Genomic DNA, 20,069 nt, shown 5'->3' with positions numbered 1-20,069 from the left:
TACATTTTTGAAAGTCATGACTCGCCAGCGAGCTCAGGGATTTACTCGTCGTCACCGAAGAAGACCTTGACGGGCAACCAGGCATCACCGCAGACCTTGAAGCGGTCGGGACGGCTGCTGAGCGTCTTCATCTCGTCGTCGGTCAATGACCAGCCATCAAGCTGGAAGTTGCCCTCGATTCTTGAGGCGGTGACGGACTTGGGGATGACCGAGGTACCGCGCTGGAGACCCCACATGAGCCTGTTCATCTCCGTTAGATCGCGACTCGATAGTAAGTGGGTGAGGATGAACTTACAGGACCTGAGCAGTAGACTTGCCCTTACTCTCAGCAATCTTCTTCAGGGCCTCGTCGTGAGCGAGAGGGGAGTTGGTGGATCCGAGGCAGGAGTAGGCAGTGCAGTGGATACCTTTCTCCTTGCAGTAGTCGATGAGCTTGGGGGAGGGGTTGTTGGGGTGGAGCTCGACCTGGTTGACGGCGGGGACAGTCTTGCATGACTCGTCCTTGAGGAGAATCTCGAGGTTCTTGATAGCGAAGTTGGAGACACCAATGTTCTTGACGCGGCCAGATGCGGGCAGTTTCTGAAGCTCTCTCCTGTTCCGAGGTAAGTAGAGATTCAAGACGGTACGAATAGCAGAAGTTCTTACCAGGTGTCGACGAAGTTCCAGTCAGGGTAGTGCTTCTTGAGGTCGTCGGGGTCGGTGGACGAAGGCCAGTGCATCAAGTACAGGTCAACGTAATCGGTCTGGAGGTCCTTGAGCGAAGAAGTGATACCCTCTTCGACACGCTTGTGCCAGGGGTTGTCAAGCTTGGTGGTGATCCAGATCTCCTCACGGGGAACGCCAGAGTCCTTGATACCGAGACCGACCTCAGCCTCGTTGCCGTAGGCAAGAGCAGTGTCGATGTGACGGTAGCCAGCAAGGAGAGCTGCCTTGACGGCCTCGCGGACCTCGTTGGGCTTGGATTGCCAGGTACCGAGACCGACGGCGGGAATCTTAGCACCCTGCAATTTGTCAGTTCATCTCTGTCTTCTGTGCATTGAGCAGCGCAACCTACGGTGTTGAGGGTGAAGGTCTTCTTGGTCCATTCGTTAGACATGATTGCGGTTGATTGTGATGTCTTTGGTGAGTTGTAAAGAGTTGGTAGTAGTGAGGAGAAAGAGGAAAGGTCACAGCGAAGTGCGAGAAATGTTTTAAGACCTATCCCAATAACGTATCCCCACCTATCTCCACCTATCTCGTGCTTCCCGGCGGGACATGATGCGGCGAAGGAATCCTACACTTCAGCCTGTGTCCACGCCTATCCACCTCCGTCCGCGTGTACCTTCCACGCTCTCTGGCCACATCACCGACCCCGCTATAGCCCACCTACTGTATTGGGATTTAGCCGCCGGATAAGCTCTGCAGAAGGAGCTGAAACCCTACTTTTGCTTGGCAAACACCGTCATAGCTTCATATTTTGGCCGAAGCAGAAACACCGAGACGATTGTTGTTCAGCGCAAGGGTCTGTCGCATTGTGCATTGCATTCACACTCGAGGTGATCATGTCGCGCTTTGTCTCGGGAGGAACTGTGGACAAACCCACCGAACGCGATGATGAATGGCTGAAAGCACAAGAACAAATTGAAGCTGCGCGACGGAAGAAGGAGGATGAAAGCAGACAGCACGGCGGAAAGAGCTTGTACGAGGTGCTTCAGGCTAATAAAGGTGTGTGCTTGAGCAGCGATCGTTGATGAGAGATAGCATCCTTGCAGGACGGGACACTGACAACTCGTAGATGCGAAGCAGGACGCCTTTGAAGAGGTAGGCGAAACCACCTGATCTTGATTTTTCACTCACTGACGAATCTCTTGCAGGCAGCTAAACTCAAGAATCAATTCAGGTCATTGGATCAAGATGAAGTCGAGTTTCTGGATACCGTCATGGAAACGACGAGAGCCAAGGAGGATGCTGTAAGAAAGGAGACTGCTGAGCAACTTGAAGCCTTCAGGCGACAGCAAGAAGATACCGAGAAAGCTTCCCGCGAGGCTGCGCCTGAGGCGAGCAATCAATCTGAAAGCGACACCTGGGCATTCAATGCTCGCAAGCGTAAAAGAAACCGGGAGAAGGAAGCGATTGCAGGCATCAAGCTGCGCAAGAGCTCTTCTTCCATGGCACAGATGACTGAAGATGCAGGAGCAACATCAGGAGCAGTATCAGACGACAAGAAGCAGTCACCGCCGAGTCCTGGTCCTGCGCCTGCGAGCCAATCTGCGTCGGCCAAACCTGTGCAACCACTCGTTGCGGCCATGGACGAGGTCGTTTCCGACCAGGTCAACAAGGCACCGGCGACAGTTCGTGCTTCAGCATCCCCCAAACCCGCTGCCGCTCTTGGTCTCGCGGCCTACTCATCAGACGACGACGACGATTGATCCAAGCGAGAACCAATACACTGCACTGAACCGCTGATTCCAGTGATGCCTCTGCCCGAAGTCACGTAGCGGCGTTCGTGCTCCCGAAACATGTTCTGCGCCAACCCGCAGCGCGGACCATAAGATGAGCAGCAATTTTGACATCGGCTGTCTGCAGCGTTCCGCCTTGCCGTGTCTCTGAAAACTCGTGCGGTTCGCAGTATCCGAATGATTGGCTGTCAAAATTCATGTATGGCCTTGTACATGAGGGCTTGACCAGGCGGCCGCTTCTGGATCGCCTCGTCACATGGCCAGAACCCTGAAAATGAGTATGTGTGATACGAAAATCGACGTCTGCGATGACGAACGCCATCATGCATGATACGTGTGCAGGAGCAACTTGCGAAGGGAAAGCAAAACCTGTCACAGCTAGTAAGAGACCTGGTTTTGGAGCCGAATAGACGAGCACCTATCAAAGTGTCACCCACCTTGTTTCGCATCTCTGCCTAGCGCATAGCAGAATACATCACCGGGAATATGAGCTTGTAACAGCTAAAAGAAAAATGAACATCTTCACATGCAAAAGCAGCTACGCAAATGACCTGTCTACCACAAAGTGCATTGCGACCAATCATGATCTCTGCACAATACATACGCCTACAAGCTCAGCTTCCCCGCTTTCTTCAAGATCTCATCAACCTCATCCTTATGCTGCGAGAAGTTGTCGACTAGGTCATCCCACATAGCCGGATCATGCTCGTGAATCTTGTCGCTTTTAATAGCCCAATCGGTGATTGTGAATGGTCTGGAGCTCTCAAACATGAAAGCTACTGCACCCTCCGAGATGCGCATCTCTGGAGGCGGCTGTGCAGAAGCGGCCTTGAACTCCTGATACGCCACGCCGTGAGGGACCATGCCGCATTCGAAACTGACACCTCCAGGTTGGAACTCGTCGCTACGGCCCGCGTACTCGCCGTAGATGAGACCCATCAGCTCGGAAGCGACATTACGATGGTAGTATGGAGGGCGGTACGTGTTCGAGGCAACATCCCAGCGAGGTGAGAAGATAAGGAAGTCGGCTAGAGGAGCTGCTGGGTCGCGCGAGCGTGCCGTCAAGACGCAGAAGATGGACGGGTCGATGTGATCGACACTGATGCTTCCAATGTTGACGAACTTGGTCAAGTCGTATTTGTAAGGCCTGAGAGATGCATTAGATTCGGCCGTAAAAGTTGCAGAGAGAAAAGGAAGAGATACACGTAGTTTCCATGCCAGGCGACCACATCAAAGGGGCAGTGTTTCTGTTTGCTCTCAAAGAATTTGCCACCAAGCTTGTACACAATCTTCCAGGGGTCATCTTTGGTGACCGTGTAATACGCAACCGGGCTCAGGAAATCTCTGGCATTGGCCAATCCGTTGGCACCGATTGCTCCAAGTTCTGGCAGCTCAAAGTTGGCACCCCAAATCTCGAGGATGTATCCTCTAGTAGGACCCTCGACATTCACCTTGAAACGTTGGCCACGCTGAATGACACAAATCTCGCCTGGCTGAACGTATAGTTTGCCAAACTCGGTCTGAATGTCAAGTGCACCCTCCTGAGCCACGATTAAAAAGTCGCCATCAGAGTTGACAAATGCTTTGTTCTCCATAGAGACATTGGCTGTGAAGACATGTGTTGCCAGACCCTCTCTCAAGGTTGGATCGCCAGACCCGGCAATGGTACAGAGCCCCTCGACGAAATCATGCTTCGTCTCGGCAATATCAAAAGGAAGCCAGGCAAGTTGAGTCGGCGAGACATGGACGCGCGGGTTGATAGGCAAAAAGTTGGTCTCAGTATTTGAGTTGTCAGGCAAGTTGGTCTGTATGGCCGCGTCAGACTTCTGTATTTCCCAGATTTGGAGAAGGAAGGTCTAAGAATGGTGGTTTCAAGCTGAGACAAACGTACAAACCCCTGGTGTGCGACTGCTGGTCTCGATCTGTAGAGCCAAGCATTCTTGTTTAAGTGTCTCGGTGCAACAAAAGCAGATGCAGTCATCTGCTCTGCGTAAAGGCCAAATCGCACACATCTCGGACTGTTTTGACCACGAGGAATGGTGCCAGGCACCGCCTCAGACTCGAAACTACACAAAGACTTGCGTCAGTAAAGGCCATGGAGGTGACGAATACAGGGTTTCTTTGCTTATCCGAATCAATGGTAAAGCGCTTCCATGGATCACGGCTGTAAGGCAGAGCAGCAAGGGACGTAGAAACCCAGACTATCGGGATTGCAGCAAACATCGAAGTTGAGGCTTCAGCCACCAACCATCGAAGTAGACATGACCGCCTTGCAGTAGCTTTTCGAGGACTGTTGAGATGCAGACTGTGATTCTCCGAACCCGAATGTCCGGGCTTCACGCCTTCAAGTCGTTCCATCACAGTGCATTGCAGGCTGTCTGTATGCAATCACAAAGCCACCTGGGGTCGCCCGCTGCCAATGATTCGGGACAAGAAGAAATCTTGCCAATGCAGGGTCTTGACATACTGATTGTTGAATCCAGCTTGATACTGTGACTTTGTTAGTAATTTCACCGAGACCTGCTTGAGCGAATGACACTCACCTGGTAAGGATCATTTTTGCGGGTTGCAAATGAAGGCACTGCACCATTCTGTTGCGTCTCTGCCCAGCTTTGATGGTGGTCAGCGTGATAATGTAAGTAGAGGTCGGCGTGAAACGCCTACTGGAATATCTTCTGGTACTCGTCAGGACGATCGAGTTTCTCTACCTTCTTGTTTGCGAGTGCCATGTTATAGAATTAAACGTAATCTATGTTACCGCAATTGAAAGAGAACGAAAGGAGTTTCGAAGAGATAGAAATACTCGGCGCTTTCAATGGACTGTCTCTCCCGAAAGCTCCACTGCCGTCGCATCAAGGCGGAGTAGTGGGGCATGATGTGGGGATCAAGCCGAGATCATCTGCCGAAAGCATGGCTGTATCATACAACAGAATCTACATAGTTTACGGAAATCTGCATCGTATCCCAAGGTGTCATCTCTTGCTCTACCGCGATAATAGAATGCGCCGAGCATGCTACATGTGAGGTCGAATTTGAAGTTGCCAAATCTTGGTTCCGGCCGTTTTGTCCCTCTGACCGCCCGCGCAGTCCCGCTATCGCAAGATTAGGTGAAGCTCAAATAATTGTACTGGTTGCATGTCCGGTATCTTTGTGGATCTTCGTACCGAGGTCAGGAGCTTCGAACAGCGTAAGGATGTAGAACGTTTCCTGCACTGATTCGTGATGTCTAGAAAGCCTCTCAGTCCTTCTCAGTCTCTGAAGACCCTGTTACAGGGATCGTGCAAGGGCACGGAGAATTGTCTACGAGATCGCGACGATGGCGCAAAGTCAATCTTGCAGTTGAAAGGCAAAGCCCCCTTCGGAGTTACAACCGCTGCCAAAGATATCCCGTGCTTGTATCCACGCAATCCACCTTCATGCAGCTACTGAGGCGGTCAGCAGCGGCCGAGTGTTGATGGTGATCAAGCGTTTATGGATAGCGTCATCACTTTGCGCCAGGTCGATCCCTCATCGCTTCTTCAGCGCGCCATCAGCTCGCCGAACGCCATGGAGAAATGAGATATACAGGTGCTTCTATAACAGGGATTGTGGATGCGTCAAGATAGTAGTGCGTGCGTCAACCGTTGCCCAGTGCTCTCTCAAACAGGAAAACGGAGTGTCTCGGCACAACACCCACCAGCCTCAAGATGTTCATTCGCCGGCGGCACTGATCCAGGAGCAGCACGCATTTACACGAATACGGACTAAGAGTACATTAGAGTGCTCGAAAGCCGTCAAGCCACAATGTCGATGCATGAGGCAATACAGTAAGAAACGTAAAAACGATTGGTGAGGGGTTGGCTGGACGTTGTATATTCGGTGGAAATGCACCACATCTTACGAATTTGCTGATTACTCGTTCATCCAAGCGGTTATACGGCTGCCTCCGAACCTGGCGGCGAAGCGCAGGCCGGTGGAGCCCATCGGGAAATAGCTTACCAAATACCACACCAGGCAGACAAGTTGTATGATGGAAGATATCAAGGTCAGAAGAGTGCTGCGGAGCTACGGGTGGTCAGCTGGCTTGCATTGCGTTGTAATATCGAGTCACAGAGGGACGGGACGAATAAAACAAGAGTGAGGGTATACAAGTACACAGTATTTCTGCATGACTTGAGGTTTCCAATAGAGTAAACAACGGAGAATGAATTCACTTACACCGAGAGCAAAGTACAAGGTCAATGCGATGGATCCAAAATAGGTTCCAGTGAAGGGCAAACGCTCGGTCGAAAGCAGATGCTTGACTGTACGGCCGTTAGGGAGATCGACGAATTAGGCAACGAGACTCACTGTATGTGTATGGGCCCATCATGACGGCCCAGGAGGTGAGGAAGAGAGCTGAAGCCATGGACCATCTGGTGATTTGTTAGCCTTATCCGTAGCGGCCGTAAAGCAAGAGCGAGCAGGAGAGGTAATTGGAGCGATCAGAGAAAGCAGCTAAATCGGGTGACAGTGCGGAGTCGAGATAAAGGTGGCCACACAAGAGGAATGTATGGCTGGTGCAAAGATTAAGAGAGACGCTAGTAATCTTGTTCGTGCCCTGGAGCGGGAACTAAGGAAGGCATGGGAGCAGCCGCATGACCAGACCTCGAAGCTGGGCGGGGTGGCGACCATTCGGCGACCCCACCGCGCGTGGCTGCATGGAAACGCCATATCAAAAGACGATAGCGCGGTTTGATGATATGTGACAGAGAGAGAGGGCACAAGAAAAAAGAGGATGTGATGATGAAGATGATGATGATGCGGCAATTTGGTCGCACACCACCCCGATAGAGCAGACTTACAGGATTGCAAATTTCCTGGGGCGCAGGGTCAGGACTGGCATCAGAGTGAAACATACGACAAATAAAGCGATCGCGGCGAGGTTCAGGGCACCAAAGACGAGCAAGCGGTCCCAACGGCTAACTGGAATATCAAGTCAGCGGTCCGAAGCAACCATGGCAGGACATCTCTGAGGAAACGCAGGAACTCTGGCATAGTCACTCGCGCTCCCTGCCAGAGGCTTCTAGCGCGAGTGGGCGCAGATTGGCTCGAAGCTACGTAGAACCTCGTGCGCCGGATGATACGATGCAGACCATGCTGGAGGGAAGTAATGATATCAGAAGAAATGTAGGCACGTACGCGCAAACCACCCTTCTTCCTCTTCGCGTCGGGTGCGGGCGGGCAGAGGAGCACCTGGCCCCTCATTCTCGTACAGAGGCAGTCTGACATAGCCCCCTTGTCCAAATGGATTGAGCGACTGCAGCTTGCCAAGAAGTGGATTGGAGGAGTTGGACGTCGTTGCAGGTATAGCGGCGGGCTCTCTACGGCTCCAGCCCAGCGAATTCATTGAGTCACGAAAGGACGAAGAAGCCATGGCGAAGGAGCGGGCGCAGACGAAAGCGAGGGCGAGGGCGAGCGTTGGGTCCAGAGACGAGGGGTGGGTGTAGCAGAGGACAGATCAGGAAGAAACAAGACACGACGGACAGGTTACGTCGAGGTGTATCGTAGCCTAACTGCTGCAGGGGCGTGCGGCAGGGAGCGGGAGAGCGCGTGGGCGTCCTTGGGGAGCGTAATCGTTAGAGTAGCGGGAGCAGCAGTGGCAGTGGCAGTAGCAGCAGCAGAAGACGCACGAGCTCCGCAACTACCGATTGGGACGGGAGTGGGTGGATAGTGTAGGCGTTTTGGAGGGTGCAGAAAAGTGGTCAAAGGCTGCAGTCCTGACGACGCTGCCTGGTCGAGGGCCGAGTGGACGAGCTTCGTTCTGCTGGACTGCAAGCGCGGGATTGCGTGCAGAGTGCAGATGATCGGCGAGAAGATGGCCCAAGTGACTCTCTGTGTCGAAATAGGCACCGCCGGACAAGCACTTGCTCCTTGTGATTTGGTCGCGCGCAATCCGTGGCATTCGACCTCAAACTGGGAAAGGACGAGCAAGAGCTGCCCCCCACACGGACTTCCCAATCATGCAAGCACGCCGCTCAAGCCAATCCAGCGCCGGCCCGAGCTAGCTAGTGCGCAAATGCTTGGCTATTACTGCGAGTCTATGCGCACCCCGTCACCTTGCTAATCGCTCTAGAGCTCTTCTCCACAACCTCGACCGGCTCTGCTGCGAGACTTGCACGTCCACTTACCCTCGACCGTAATGAGAGGCGTCGCCGGCCTCGTCTTTCCGGTGTCAAGGGCGCTTTGTCTCTTCGTCCGACCCGAGACCATGTCAGCGCGACTTGCAGAGGCATGTTATATTGCATACTTGACGAGTCTGTCTCGGGGGCGTGGATCGATGGATCGCTGCTCTTGCAGCTGCTTTGTTACTATCGCCGTTTGAGCTTGGGGCAAGTCGCAACGACCGGGCATGTAGATACGAAGCTGCCTGCGTGCGAGAGAGCACAGGAGGGTGAGTGTGTATGTGTGTGTGTGTGCGTGCGCCAGGCCAGGCCAGCAGCGGCCGCCTAAGAGTGGCCGCTGCTATCTGTGGCTCAGCAGCAAGTTTTGACGCGCTCAGACGCCGTTTGTACATACATGATTTTAGTCTGCGAAGGGCATCTACAAAAAATACAAGGCAGGGCGCTCCGGCAATGTGGATCATGTCCTGCACACGAGTCACTCTGTCGTGCCCTAGCGTGAGACGGTATCTCGAGTGCAGTCGTCACGGTCGCCCTCCTTTACACGCCGGAGCCTCAGGGTGAGAGAGGCGTTTGGACGGATCGGGGGGTATATATGTATACGGCATCCGCCTTTCCCTCGACGGCGCAACACAATCACTCCCCTTTGGTCAGCTTTATTATCATCCTGTCGCTCGAGAACCTGCTCGTGCTCGCTTAGACCATAGCCTCTGCTACTAGACAAGTCCTCTGGTACCGCATCCTGCACACCGCCGCCGCCTCAGCAGCACAGTATCAGTACAGACTCTCGTACTTTACACACTACCTCGATCAGAATAAATCAACATCATTGATTTTGATTATTCTCCGCGCTGATCGTCCTGGCCGACCCACGCCCTGTCCGCAATTCGCCCGGCGCCATCCCACACTGAGCTTCGACACCCTGACCGCCTTGAAACGGCCAAGTCTGGAGAAAGCAACGACAGCAAAGACGGGGTCGTGCTAATTGACTCGACTCACCTTCGCCCTTTCCTCGCTCCTTCCCCCTTCCTCTCCACCACCTTCCGTCTACCGTCGTCGTCTCACCCTCAGCGACGACTCATTGCACCCACCCCTCCTTCCTCGAGAAATATATCTCGGGGGGTTTCTCTCTGACACATTCCACACCGGCTGACTCGGACTGGGTTGTGGACTGTCTTGGCATCTTCCTCCGGCGCAAAAGCACCCCGCCGCCCGCCGCTTCCCTGCTCGTGCTGCGAGTGTCATACTCCACGTCCGCCCATATTTGAGTCGTACGGCGCATCGCTGCTCTGACCCCGCCATACTTCTCTCGCGCCCACACCCAAGAGCGCAACAAATAATCTTGTGCCATCTGCCCGTCGCGTTCTCACTATTGTCTGCTGCCCTGCGTGCAGACCAAGCGAAACACGCCTGCCAGGTGAGTGCCGTCGCACCTCTCCCCTTGCCCTTTTCCTATTTATGGCTCGACAGCCAGGCCGTATCGCCTGTGTCGCGCTTGTATGCAGCCGCTCTGCTCCCTGACAGTAGACACGCTGTCGGGTCGGTGATCCGACTCGAACCGCTTCCCTGGCATTCGTCATGCGTTCATGCGCTTGTTGCTGCCCTGCCCTGCCTGTCCTGCCCATATAACCCAGTCCACATCTGCTTCTTCATCCACTCTTGTCCTGATGCTAATCCTATCGCACCACAGAATTGCAGACGCCTCGACCACACATCTCACAGCCGATAACCGCGACGTCATCTACCACTACATCGTTACAGCTGCTGTGCGACACGGCTAACCATTCCACAACCGCTGAGACAAGATCTGACTGGAGCGACTCGACCAACCGAACTGCTTCCCGCGCCACATCTCTTGCCCGCTGAAGCAAACCATTTCCTGTGCCTGCAGACTTCCCGCCTCCGGACATCTGCTCTTTGGTTTCTGCTTGAGCGTGGCATCACAGCTTCCAACTACACACATCATCACTACACACCAAAGTGATGCCTATAGTCCGTGAGTATTGCTCATCCCCCAGTCACATACTCGTTGCTGCCTCGGACCCACGGGCCAGGCTTGTGACGATCATGGACTTTGGTTGCTTAATCGGAAATAAGAAAGTGCGGCTAACGCTCCTGCTTGTTTAGCTCCCACATCATTGACCACCTTCCCACCCTTTGAGACGCATCAGGACACTCACAACCCACAACACGACTCGCCGCTAGAGTTCACCTTCGACGAGCCCTTCGAGTTCGATTCGTTGGCAGTCAAGCCCGAAATGGCCGGCGCTGGCTCTCCATACATCAAGTCCGAACCCACAGACTTCTCCTTCCAACCACATCAATACCAACAGCCCTCGGCCTTCAACATGAACTCACACCACATGCAAAACGGCATGAACGGCAACGGCGACCATGCCATGGGCAACTCCAACTTCAACTCGGCCTTTGCCCCCCAGAACATGTCGTCGAGTTTCAACATGGGAAACTCTGGCCTCGCCGACGACGAGCTGCTCGATGGCATCAACATGGATGATGGCCACCACCACGCCAACATGCATCAGTCCCAGTTCAACAACGGTAACATCAACCAGCACTTCCTCAGCCAAGGCAGCATGCCCATGAACATGGGCCAGCAACACCTCAACAACAATAACAACAACTTCTACTCCTCGACACCCGAAGGTGCTCCCATCCAGTCTCCCTTCGTCAACGACTTCAACTACGGCCAATTTCGCCCCCAGTACAGCGTGCCAACTACAGGCGGCTACATGAACGGCTTGAACGCCCCTCAAGTCCACCAGATGGAGCGTAAGATCTCCGACTCTCGTTCGCCTGCCACTCCAAACACTCCTGGCATCTCCAATCTGCACTTGGGTGATCCCGAGTACCCATCCACAACCATGGCCCAGCAGCCTCGGGCCATTGTCGGACACAGACAAAGTTCGAGTGTCAATAACTGGGAGAACGTATCGAATCCCCACTCATGGCAGGATGTGTCACCCTTCGGCTCCCCATCAAACCCCTTGATGCAGCACCAGCAGCATCCCCAGATCACCGAGGTGCTCAAGTCTTCGAATGCAGGAGCCAACGGCAAGATAGCATCGTCGTTGCCTGCAAAGATGGAGAATCCTCCGGCTTTCCAGACCCAAGAGGCGAAGAGAAAGCGCAGAAGAGAATCTCACAACCTCGTCGAGCGCAGAAGACGGGACAACATCAATGAACGCATCCAGGATCTCGCTAGCCTCGTTCCAATGCACAGACTGGAGGACGAGAGAGTCCGAAAGCATCTCCAGACAAATGCCCCGCTCTCCCCTTCCATCGTCGCCACCAGCATGTCACCCCCTCAAGCTACGTCCCTGTTGGCTGGAGGTAACGGCAGAAGAGCTACCACCACAAGTGTGGGAACAGGCTTGCCCATGGATGACAAGGACAAGGGCCCAAACAAGGGTGACATTCTCAATGGAAGTGTCGCATGGACTAGAGATCTGTTGTGGTACTTGAAACACACTCTCGAAGAGAACGCAGAGCTCAAGGCAAGAGCCCGTGCTCGAGGCGACGATTGGTCTGCCACCTTGACCGACGACGGAAGACGCATGGAGACTGAGGTCCATGAGCTCATGCAGAAGCTCATTGCTACCGGCAACCTCCAGGATTACAGCCGAGGCCATGGCTCAGGACTCCGAGTCCCAGGCCACACCAATCTTGCTGGCGAGCCCTTGCACGGACAGGAAGGTCAGTCCAACTATGGACAAAGTCTCAGCCCCGGCTTCCAGAGTGGCAGTGGAGGTATCAGTCCTGTGCAAGGCTACTGGCCTTCTGCCGACGAACCGATCTTCAAGGAAGAAGACGAGTTCACAATCAACGACCTCTAAACACCTCCAGCTTCGGTCCACCAGGATGGTCCTACGCATACGTCCGAATAGATAGGGGCTGCCTTGCGTGGCCCCGACATGCTTCACAGCATCTTGATCACTTGCTTTTGTTTCCTTTCGGCATACCCCATACCCCAAGACTATTGATATTTTGCTTTTCTGTCTATTCTCTGGCGCGTTGCCCGCTCGACTTTGCACATCTGGCCCTTTTGCTTTATATGGCGCCATGCGCATCAGAGCATACATCACTGCCGACTCCAGGGCTACTCATTAGGCGTTCCGGACACTCATATGGCAGTATCCATCAGTACCCAGTACTGGCCTGCATAAAACATGATTATCGGGCAGAACGACACCACACGATCGACGAATGAGAACGAGACGAGACATGGTTATGGATTACTACATGCGTGGCTCTTTGCTTTCAGGTTTCCGCACAATCACCACTCCGGGAGGCTTGTACTTGCGATACACATATTTGCTCCTTCTGCAATGTTTTGTTTCGGCTTCGCACTGTTATCTTGTTGTGATTCCTTTCCTATCTACAACTACCCCTTTTCTACTTCCGCGAGATTTCGTTTTTTCTAATGTGGTTGATGTTATCTCAAGCTCTTTTTCTCTCTCTCTCACACACAACTTGTCATCTTGTCTCGCATCAGACGAATGGTACTTTGATCAGACTTCGGAATGTCGTTGCTCTTGACATGTCTTTGCTTTCAATTGCTTCATTGTCCTTTGGGAATGGTTCATGTTGCTCTTTTTCCTCATCAATGCTGTCTACACCACTCTCGGGTCTCGTTCTTTTTTGCTTCTAGTTGCCAAATAGAGTTTGCAGGTCAGATATCTAGTTGGTAGCTTTTATTACAATTTCAATCAAGCTTGCCCCTCCAAGTTTTGTTTGGATCAGATTATGTGAAACGAACTTGTAAAATTAGAGTACAAAGGTTCATAGGAGGCATGTTTCATGTGGGATGATGGTTCAATGTATAATGTTTAGCTTGCTATCTGGAAGTGTATAAAGGTCCTGGGAGTCCGAGAGATGTCTCCACGGATCGATCAATCCTTGTGTTGTTCTTCCTCCAGTGCTCTGTATGCTGTGCCATGCTATGCTGAACTTGTGCTGTTGCTAAATGCTGTACTATTGCTGTTGCTGATTGCATGATGTTCTGGTTGTTGTTTGTCCAAGTCTGTTGTCTCAAGTTCTCCAAAGCCTTTGCTTGCGCGGTTCAGATTACACAAGTCCGTGGACATTGATCAGACGTCGCCCTTGCAAATGGCCAATGCTCAAGGCCGTGAATGACAAGAGTGCTTGAGGCCTGCGGGACGCCGGTACATCGCTGACCCTGGGCAGAGGGACTCCAATTCAAGGTATTGTGACCCTGACGAACCTTGTCACCAAATTGTGATGGGCCGGATCTGTAGACCCGGTCCAAGCCATTCATCGTGTCGTAATGCGTAGTCATCGCGACGAATAGTCCTTTCAACCATTCTGTGGTCTTTGCTGCCCATATGCACGTAACGTGCTACTAATCATATGCTGAATATCCTCCATCCCAGATGTCTCTAGCGACTGCATCAACTCACTCTGTTGAGCATGGTCAAGTCCAGAGCCGAATTGTGACATGTCTTGACCCCAATAGCTAGGATTCGCCATCATGTTCTCAGCGGTCTGTTGCGCGGGGTCTCCAGGTCCATATAGCGGCGACGAGGATGAGTATGAGGAGTTGGCTGGCGGTGCTAGGCCATTGCCGGAAGGAGACGGACCGTAGGGACTGTAGGTGTCTGAGCCGCCTCTCTGAGCGGGAGAGTTATATTGGCTGCTCCAGTTGGACCCGGAAATTTCTGAGAAGTTGCCGGGAAGAGGTTGGAAGTAGGAGGACGAGTTGTTGGCCTGTAATGTCTGGTATGCATCAGGTGAAACATCGGGCTCACTGATGCGTGGTATAGATTGTTGAGCTTGGTTATTTCGATAGATCGGAGGCGTTATGACATGGTGATCAGATGGCTGATAAGGCATCGGAGGAGGATGCTCCACACTGGTGCGCTGGAACGTGCTATAAGGAGCGATCCTTTCTGGCGGCGTGGCTACCGAGACGGTCGAGATCGTTCCCGGGCTCGCGCCTAGTGAGTGACTGGCATTTGGTGAGTAGGGATTCCCACTAGGGGAAGCGGTGTCTGAAGGAGTCGCTTCTTGGAGTGGAATATCACCATCTTTGTCGTAAGCTTTCAAGATTGCCGAGATTAGATCGTGATAGAGTTCAATAGCTGATAGTACACCTGGCCAACGTTCCGAGCCAAGTCTGATGGCTTCCATGGCAGTATGTAGATGTTTCTGGACGTCCTGTCTAGGATTCTGCTTGCGCACCTCGGCAAATGACAGCGACCACAAGAGGCTGTTAATAGCCATGAAGATTGCTTGGACAAAGATCCATGTCAGATCAACGTTGCCCATAGTGATCTGTTCTCTCTGAAGGTAGATGTTGTAGCGACAAGCTTCAAAGACCTTCAAGGCGGCAGAGACGGATGGATTAGGCACCTGTGGCGATGGTCTGTAGAGGAAGACAACCATAGTGTTGTATCTTCCGATGAACCAGACTTTGTTGAGGCCACTGCCTTCGTCCTTGGTCGGACTTGCATCTCTCCATGACTCGAGTTTAGCCTGCATTTGGAGGAACCAGATGTCCTTGTCGTCTTTCGGAGTAGCTCTTTTCTTCTGGTACAGCTTTCTTCGGATCTCAAGCTGGAGCATGCGCATCTTGAAGAAGTGTATGGCAATCCACTTTTTGAGACTCGGCCTGGGAGCACCAGGAGAAATGCCGTCGGGGGTGATGTACTCGTCGCTAACTGCCTCGAAGAATTCGACGTCGATGTGATCTTGGTGTGTGGCGAGTATGGACGGACGACCTAGAGCATGCGACAGGCCAAGCTCCATGACAAAGGTGCACCAGAATAGGCGACGGCGCATATCGATTTCCAGACAATCGGCCTTGCCGCCAGACTGCGTGCGAGTGATGGTACGCTCTTCGTTGATGCCCAGAGATTGAGCGAGACGGACGGCAAGACCCATAACGTAATAGATGGCAGTTCGGGTGGGCGTAAGCAACGAGTACTCTGCAATCAGGGCGAAAGCTTGCAGAGTTTTCAGGTTCATGGGTCGAATGACAGGGCTGAGATATTGCAGAGCAGCCAGATAGTAGCTGTCGGCCAGGCCGGCGTATTGGGTATCCATCTTTTGCAGACTGATGGCGACTACCATGCGAACGATGTAGTTCTGATAGGGATCCGGGCTACCATTGTAGACAACATCGACATCTTTTGCAAACGAAGGCTCGTGCAGGGCAGGATACATTGGCTGGACCTTGAGATTGTAGAGTTGGATCAGGAGATCGGTCAAGCTGCGAGCAGGGAGGTCTTCTGCAGCGACGTCGCTGGTCAGGGGATATATCTTGGACGTGGGCTTGGAGGCCTCTTCGGCATAGAGGGCCTTGACTTGGCGGGCCTTTGTCTCATTGACAATCTCTTTGATGGACTTTGAGTGGGTAAAGTGTTTGGCCAGCTGCATGACGAGACGCGTGATCTGAGTGCCGCTCGAGGGGCCCAGGTATTTGGTCTCGTCGTGCTCTTGCAGTTTGACGCCGGCACCACTGCGCACCATGACCTCCGGGTCGTTGTGTCCTTCGTCGTCCTCGCCCTTTTCCAGCTCCGCTTCGAGTTGTCGCACTCTGTTCTGCAGGTAGATGACATAGTCGCGGTTGACGTTCTTGCCTTTGGCCGGATCCCAGTACTCGCACACCGAGTTTGTCCGTTCGCAGGGTCCGCAGCGTGGTAGGCCAGGGTCGCATCGTGTTTTGCGCTATGCACTCTCAGTCTACTTGTCGCAAGCTGTGCTATCAAGCTTCTATCGTACCTGTCGGCACCGCGAGCACGCCGTCAACGTGTGGGCGACTCGCGACGAGCTGTCATCGTTCGCTGCTGCTGCCGGGCTGCCTTTGCCTTTGCCCTTGGCTGGCCCTGCTGCTGGGGCTTGCATCCTGCGCCAGGAAGCAGCCTGTAACTCGTCCAAAGAGGCTCAGAGACTTTCTCTCACAATGGGTCACAATGGGCTTATCGATGGCTTGGTACGCCTCATACCGCAAACCGTAACCGCCCGTCTGTACAAAGCGACGCTTGATTGTCTCACAAGCAGCCAAAGCAGATTCGCTTTCCCTTCTGGATCCACTTCAGCTCTGCGGGGAGCCACTACTATCGATCGCTTGCAAGGGTCCAGCTGCTTTGGTCGACTTGATCCTACTCCTTAGAGACCCCCTGCGGCCTCCCTGTCTTTTGTTCTTGTGCGCCTCGGCTCAATATCTTATGCCAGTGTCACACTTCGCGCCACTTCGCGCACACTTCCCGGCACTTCTTTTACCCAACATCTTGATCCCTTGACATCCCTTGACTACCCGACTTTTCGGATGACGGACGAAGCAACCGCTGCAAATTCAGCACCATTGCTTGAAAAAGCCGTTGCAATCTTCCGGCAAGCCCTCTCCGATTCGACCAGCCTAGCCAAGAATGCTCAAGTGTCGCTGCCCTTGTCTTAATTTCGCTATTTGATTTGTTACAGAAGCAGAAGAGATAAACGAGCAGCGCCGACTGCGCAAACTTTGGCAAATACTCTAGGGCCCTCGGTTGTTTCTCCAAAGGAACAAGAGGGGTCTGGGTCCTAGAGAGCCGCATTTCATCGTTCCCACTAACACCGCCATTCTTCTCCCAATTATCTCATAATCAACGTTCTTGGCCCCAGCCTTGACGATAGCTTTTGACACCATCTACCGATTTCGGGGTGTGGTTCTTTCGTCCGTAAGTCAATCGTGAACTACACGCAGCGCACCGCCATACGGACTTTATCCCGTCGCTCCAGCTTCACATCCTTAAATCTTAGCTGACCATATGCAAAAGCCATTCAAGCCACAATCTCAGATCTCGACCCCATGGTTTTCGAAACTCCCTTACTCAGAGTTAGTCGTCCGGTCGCGGCCTGCTCGCGATGTAGGTCTGCGAAAATCAAATGCGACGGCAAACTTCCTGTAAGCTCGCACTGACTCGCGCCTACTTATCTGATCCTAACGAAATTAGGCATGTACCGCCTGCGAAAGATCAGGAAAACAAGCTGAATGCTCCAGTACCAATGATCAGTTCGCTAGAGGCAAAGAGCGAAGCTATGTATCTACCTTGGAAACAAGGATAGAAAAGCTTGAGCGAAGGCTGCAAGAGTCTCAACATAGGAAAGCCTCTATTGTGACTGATCACGATCACAACCATGATGGTGCTGTGCTGCGACATGTCCCTTCCGAAGGCGGAAACAGAACTTCGAAGAGGCTTGAGGCTCAAGAGATTGATGACCTCGTTTCTGATTTCGGCTATCTGTCAGTAATTATTCTCTGCTCGCCTTATTCCATGCTGACTTTTGAAGCACCGTCAATGCGACTGCGCGAGATTTCTATGGATTCACCTCAAGCATGTCTTATGCCCGCATGGTGCTCTCTGCTTGCACTAAGGACTCTCTACCACCTGGATTTGTGACCCCACTACCGCCCAGGAACGAAGCCATGATCACCATCAGGCACTATTTTGAGAATTTTTTCGTCATGTATCCATTCTTCGAAGAGTCAAGCTTTTATGCGTCAATTGATGCTGTATACAACTCGGAGAACTTGCGAAACTTCACAGCATCACCCTTCGATCACTTCTCCGTCAGACTAGTACTTGCGATTGCACACGCTGGGCGCATGGAGCAACGTGGTGACGGCAACTATATGGCCGCGATTGGACATGTCTCAGCAGCGTTGGTCCACGCTGAACACGTCCTCCGCCCGGGATCCATTGCGAGTGTGCAGGCGATGTTACTGCTGCATGAGTACTCAATGATCGACCCTCACCATTTCGACAGCTGGGGGCTTATAGGCGCGGCCTCACGCGCTATGGTTGATTTGGGACTTCACCAGGATCCTCCCCGAAGTACTTCTATCTCAAGAGCAAAACTTGAGCTACGAAGACGAGTCTTCTGGTGCGTCTATGGTTTCGACAGAACAACGAGTTTAATTCAGTCAAGGGCGTTCTCGTTCTCTGATGATTCCGCGAATGTTGCGTTGCCCTTCTCTGTGGCACAAACTTTGGTCTCGCCAGACGCGAAAGACGATTCGAATCATATCTTGTTCAAAAGCTTCGGTTCAGCTATTGACCTTTTCAATCTGAGACGGATACAATCTGATTGGTACACTGAGCTGTTCCAGTCAGGACGAATACCATTGTCAGATCCTTACCCAACCATCTGGCGCTCCTGTGAAGCCATGAGAAGTTGGTTCGCTGGATTGTCTCTAAGCATGAGTCCGCAGGTTCGCACCTTTTTCGAACTTAATCTGCTCTACTCATACATCTATATCCTCGCCGCCTCACCACGGATGCCGTTCGTCGCTCCCTTTGCACAGAGCCTGATCTTCGAGCATTGCATCCAATATGCCGAGAAGATGACCTCTCACGCGAACGAACGTGTCAAGACTGCTCCTCTGAGTTTCTACGATGCCATGAGAGTGTACATGACTGGCCGTCAGTTCATTGAAGTATTGCAAGGAAATGAGGATAGACTCTTGTCAGGCATCATCCCAGATCCGCCACATGTCCCAGTCGATTCAGCGCCTCCACCACCAGCACCCCATACCCCTAGAGACTTCCAGAAGAACCTCATGCGGAGCATCACCTGTATCAAGCGTTTGACGGACTGTCTAGGCCTGTTTGGATTACGATGGGGCTACATGAGCTGGCGTGATCGTTTTCAACGCGACTCCGAGAGTCTTCTCTCCTCCTTGAATCAAAGGGTTTGGAAGAGACAGGACTCCTCTAATGGACCGGCCCGCCCTGTTTGGAACTTTACCGACTCTGTCGTACCCCTCGCAGACACAGTCATGCCCCCTTCGGGACCACAACAACATCTTCAACCACTCATCACTCCGACCTATCCTCCAGAATTCCAGCAAAGTACTGCATTCTATCAGTCGCAGTACAATGGCTCGGTACCTCAAACAAACAATCAGTATCCAGTATGGCATGGACATAATTCTGATGCAATGGGACCACTCGGCGATCAACAGGAGCAGCTTGGTATGCCACACACGCATAAATACTGAAGATGCGATATGAACTGCAGTCACCATCGTACCAGACTTGATCACAGCTTTACACCGTCAAAGCAATAATCGAATTGTGGCTCACGCAACGACAGCTTTAGCCTCTTGATGGTGGCTAGTGTGCGAGACATGCCTGGGCAACGATTCAGATGAACTCAGGCACAATGCCGTAATTGGTTGTCGCCAATGAGCTACACGAGGGGCATAGGAGCCCGAGGAAGCCATATCCGAATATGCCAGTCAATATTCGCGTCGCCTATCTCGTGGCGAAATCGTTATCAAGAGGCCAGCAAGTCCGGCGTTATCGAAGGCAAAATTGCGACAGTGACATTGTGGTAGACGCTATCTATGCACAATGGCATCAATGTGGTGATCAGTGACTCCATGCGCCTTTAAGAACTTGATTTTTGATGCGGGCCCTCTCGAGCGAGCCGCAGCGAGTTCTCTTCCAGGCTTTGTCATGCTGATCCG

The 20,069-nt window shown here is 52.7% G+C and overlaps 7 protein-coding genes across 7 annotated transcripts; 3 read left to right on the top strand and 4 right to left on the bottom strand.

Moving 5' to 3' along the window:
- Positions 1–41: 41 nt before the first annotated feature.
- AUEXF2481DRAFT_24872 (uncharacterized protein) lies at positions 42–1,096 on the bottom strand (the record flags this gene model as incomplete). Its single annotated transcript, XM_013493610.1, has 4 exons — positions 42–240; positions 296–592; positions 646–1,001; positions 1,055–1,096. 4 exons carry the CDS (start codon positions 1,094–1,096, stop codon positions 42–44), a joined length of 894 nt encoding a protein of 297 aa, XP_013349064.1.
- Positions 1,097–1,541: 445 nt separating this feature from the next.
- On the top strand, positions 1,542–2,408 carry AUEXF2481DRAFT_480 (uncharacterized protein; the record flags this gene model as incomplete). The annotated part of the gene is made up of 3 exons (XM_013493528.1): positions 1,542–1,704; positions 1,775–1,800; positions 1,854–2,408. 3 exons carry the CDS (start codon positions 1,542–1,544, stop codon positions 2,406–2,408), a joined length of 744 nt encoding a protein of 247 aa, XP_013348982.1.
- Positions 2,409–2,958: 550 nt separating this feature from the next.
- On the bottom strand, positions 2,959–5,228 carry AUEXF2481DRAFT_34779 (uncharacterized protein). Its single transcript, XM_013493608.1, has 6 exons — positions 5,103–5,228; positions 4,982–5,048; positions 4,906–4,928; positions 4,330–4,504; positions 3,642–4,243; positions 2,959–3,585 (listed from the first exon to the last, which is right to left on the bottom strand). The coding sequence occupies exons 1-6, from the start codon at positions 5,165–5,167 to the stop codon at positions 3,045–3,047; spliced, it is 1,473 nt and encodes a 490-aa protein (XP_013349062.1). The 5' UTR covers positions 5,168–5,228; the 3' UTR covers positions 2,959–3,044.
- Positions 5,229–6,329: 1,101 nt separating this feature from the next.
- Positions 6,330–7,833, bottom strand: AUEXF2481DRAFT_478 (uncharacterized protein; the record flags this gene model as incomplete). Its single annotated transcript, XM_013493525.1, has 5 exons — positions 6,330–6,482; positions 6,636–6,721; positions 6,768–6,832; positions 7,262–7,382; positions 7,599–7,833. 5 exons carry the CDS (start codon positions 7,831–7,833, stop codon positions 6,330–6,332), a joined length of 660 nt encoding a protein of 219 aa, XP_013348979.1.
- Positions 7,834–10,561: 2,728 nt separating this feature from the next.
- Positions 10,562–12,432, top strand: AUEXF2481DRAFT_24869 (uncharacterized protein; the record flags this gene model as incomplete). The annotated part of the gene is made up of 2 exons (XM_013493606.1): positions 10,562–10,574; positions 10,706–12,432. 2 exons carry the CDS (start codon positions 10,562–10,564, stop codon positions 12,430–12,432), a joined length of 1,740 nt encoding a protein of 579 aa, XP_013349060.1.
- Positions 12,433–14,488: 2,056 nt separating this feature from the next.
- Positions 14,489–16,411, bottom strand: AUEXF2481DRAFT_54773 (uncharacterized protein; the record flags this gene model as incomplete). Its single annotated transcript, XM_013493605.1, has 2 exons — positions 14,489–16,285; positions 16,340–16,411. Coding segments are annotated over 2 exons (1,869 nt in total), but the record flags the coding sequence as incomplete, so codon positions are not given.
- Positions 16,412–17,279: 868 nt separating this feature from the next.
- On the top strand, positions 17,280–19,853 carry AUEXF2481DRAFT_142262 (uncharacterized protein). Its single transcript, XM_013493604.1, has 3 exons — positions 17,280–17,501; positions 17,551–17,840; positions 17,888–19,853. Exons 1-3 carry the CDS (start codon positions 17,406–17,408, stop codon positions 19,596–19,598), a joined length of 2,097 nt encoding a protein of 698 aa, XP_013349058.1. The 5' UTR covers positions 17,280–17,405; the 3' UTR covers positions 19,599–19,853.
- Positions 19,854–20,069: the final 216 nt, after the last annotated feature.

Source organism: Aureobasidium subglaciale, assembly GCF_000721755.1.
Source record: "Aureobasidium subglaciale EXF-2481 unplaced genomic scaffold scaffold_0, whole genome shotgun sequence".
NCBI classification, from domain to species: domain Eukaryota; kingdom Fungi; phylum Ascomycota; class Dothideomycetes; order Dothideales; family Saccotheciaceae; genus Aureobasidium; species Aureobasidium subglaciale.
The sequence above is the reverse complement of the archived record's forward strand: the minus strand, read 5'-3'. Positions and strand labels throughout refer to the sequence as shown.

Excerpts from the sequence above, each read along its gene's own strand:
- AUEXF2481DRAFT_34779 (XM_013493608.1), bottom strand. The coding sequence starts at position 5,167 with ATGGCACTCGCAAACAAGAAGGTAGAGAAACTCGATCGTCCTGACGAG. Across the intron at positions 5,049-5,102 it reads GAGTACCAGAAGATATTCCA|CTGGGCAGAGACGCAACAGA; the intron begins GTAGGCGTTTCA and ends CCACCATCAAAG. Across the intron at positions 3,586-3,641 it reads GCCTGGCATGGAAACTACGT|GCCTTACAAATACGACTTGA; the intron begins GTATCTCTTCCT and ends TGCATCTCTCAG.
- AUEXF2481DRAFT_142262 (XM_013493604.1), top strand. The coding sequence starts at position 17,406 with ATGGTTTTCGAAACTCCCTTACTCAGAGTTAGTCGTCCGGTCGCGGCC. Across the intron at positions 17,502-17,550 it reads AATGCGACGGCAAACTTCCT|GCATGTACCGCCTGCGAAAG; the intron begins GTAAGCTCGCAC and ends TAACGAAATTAG. Across the intron at positions 17,841-17,887 it reads GTTTCTGATTTCGGCTATCT|CACCGTCAATGCGACTGCGC; the intron begins GTCAGTAATTAT and ends TGACTTTTGAAG.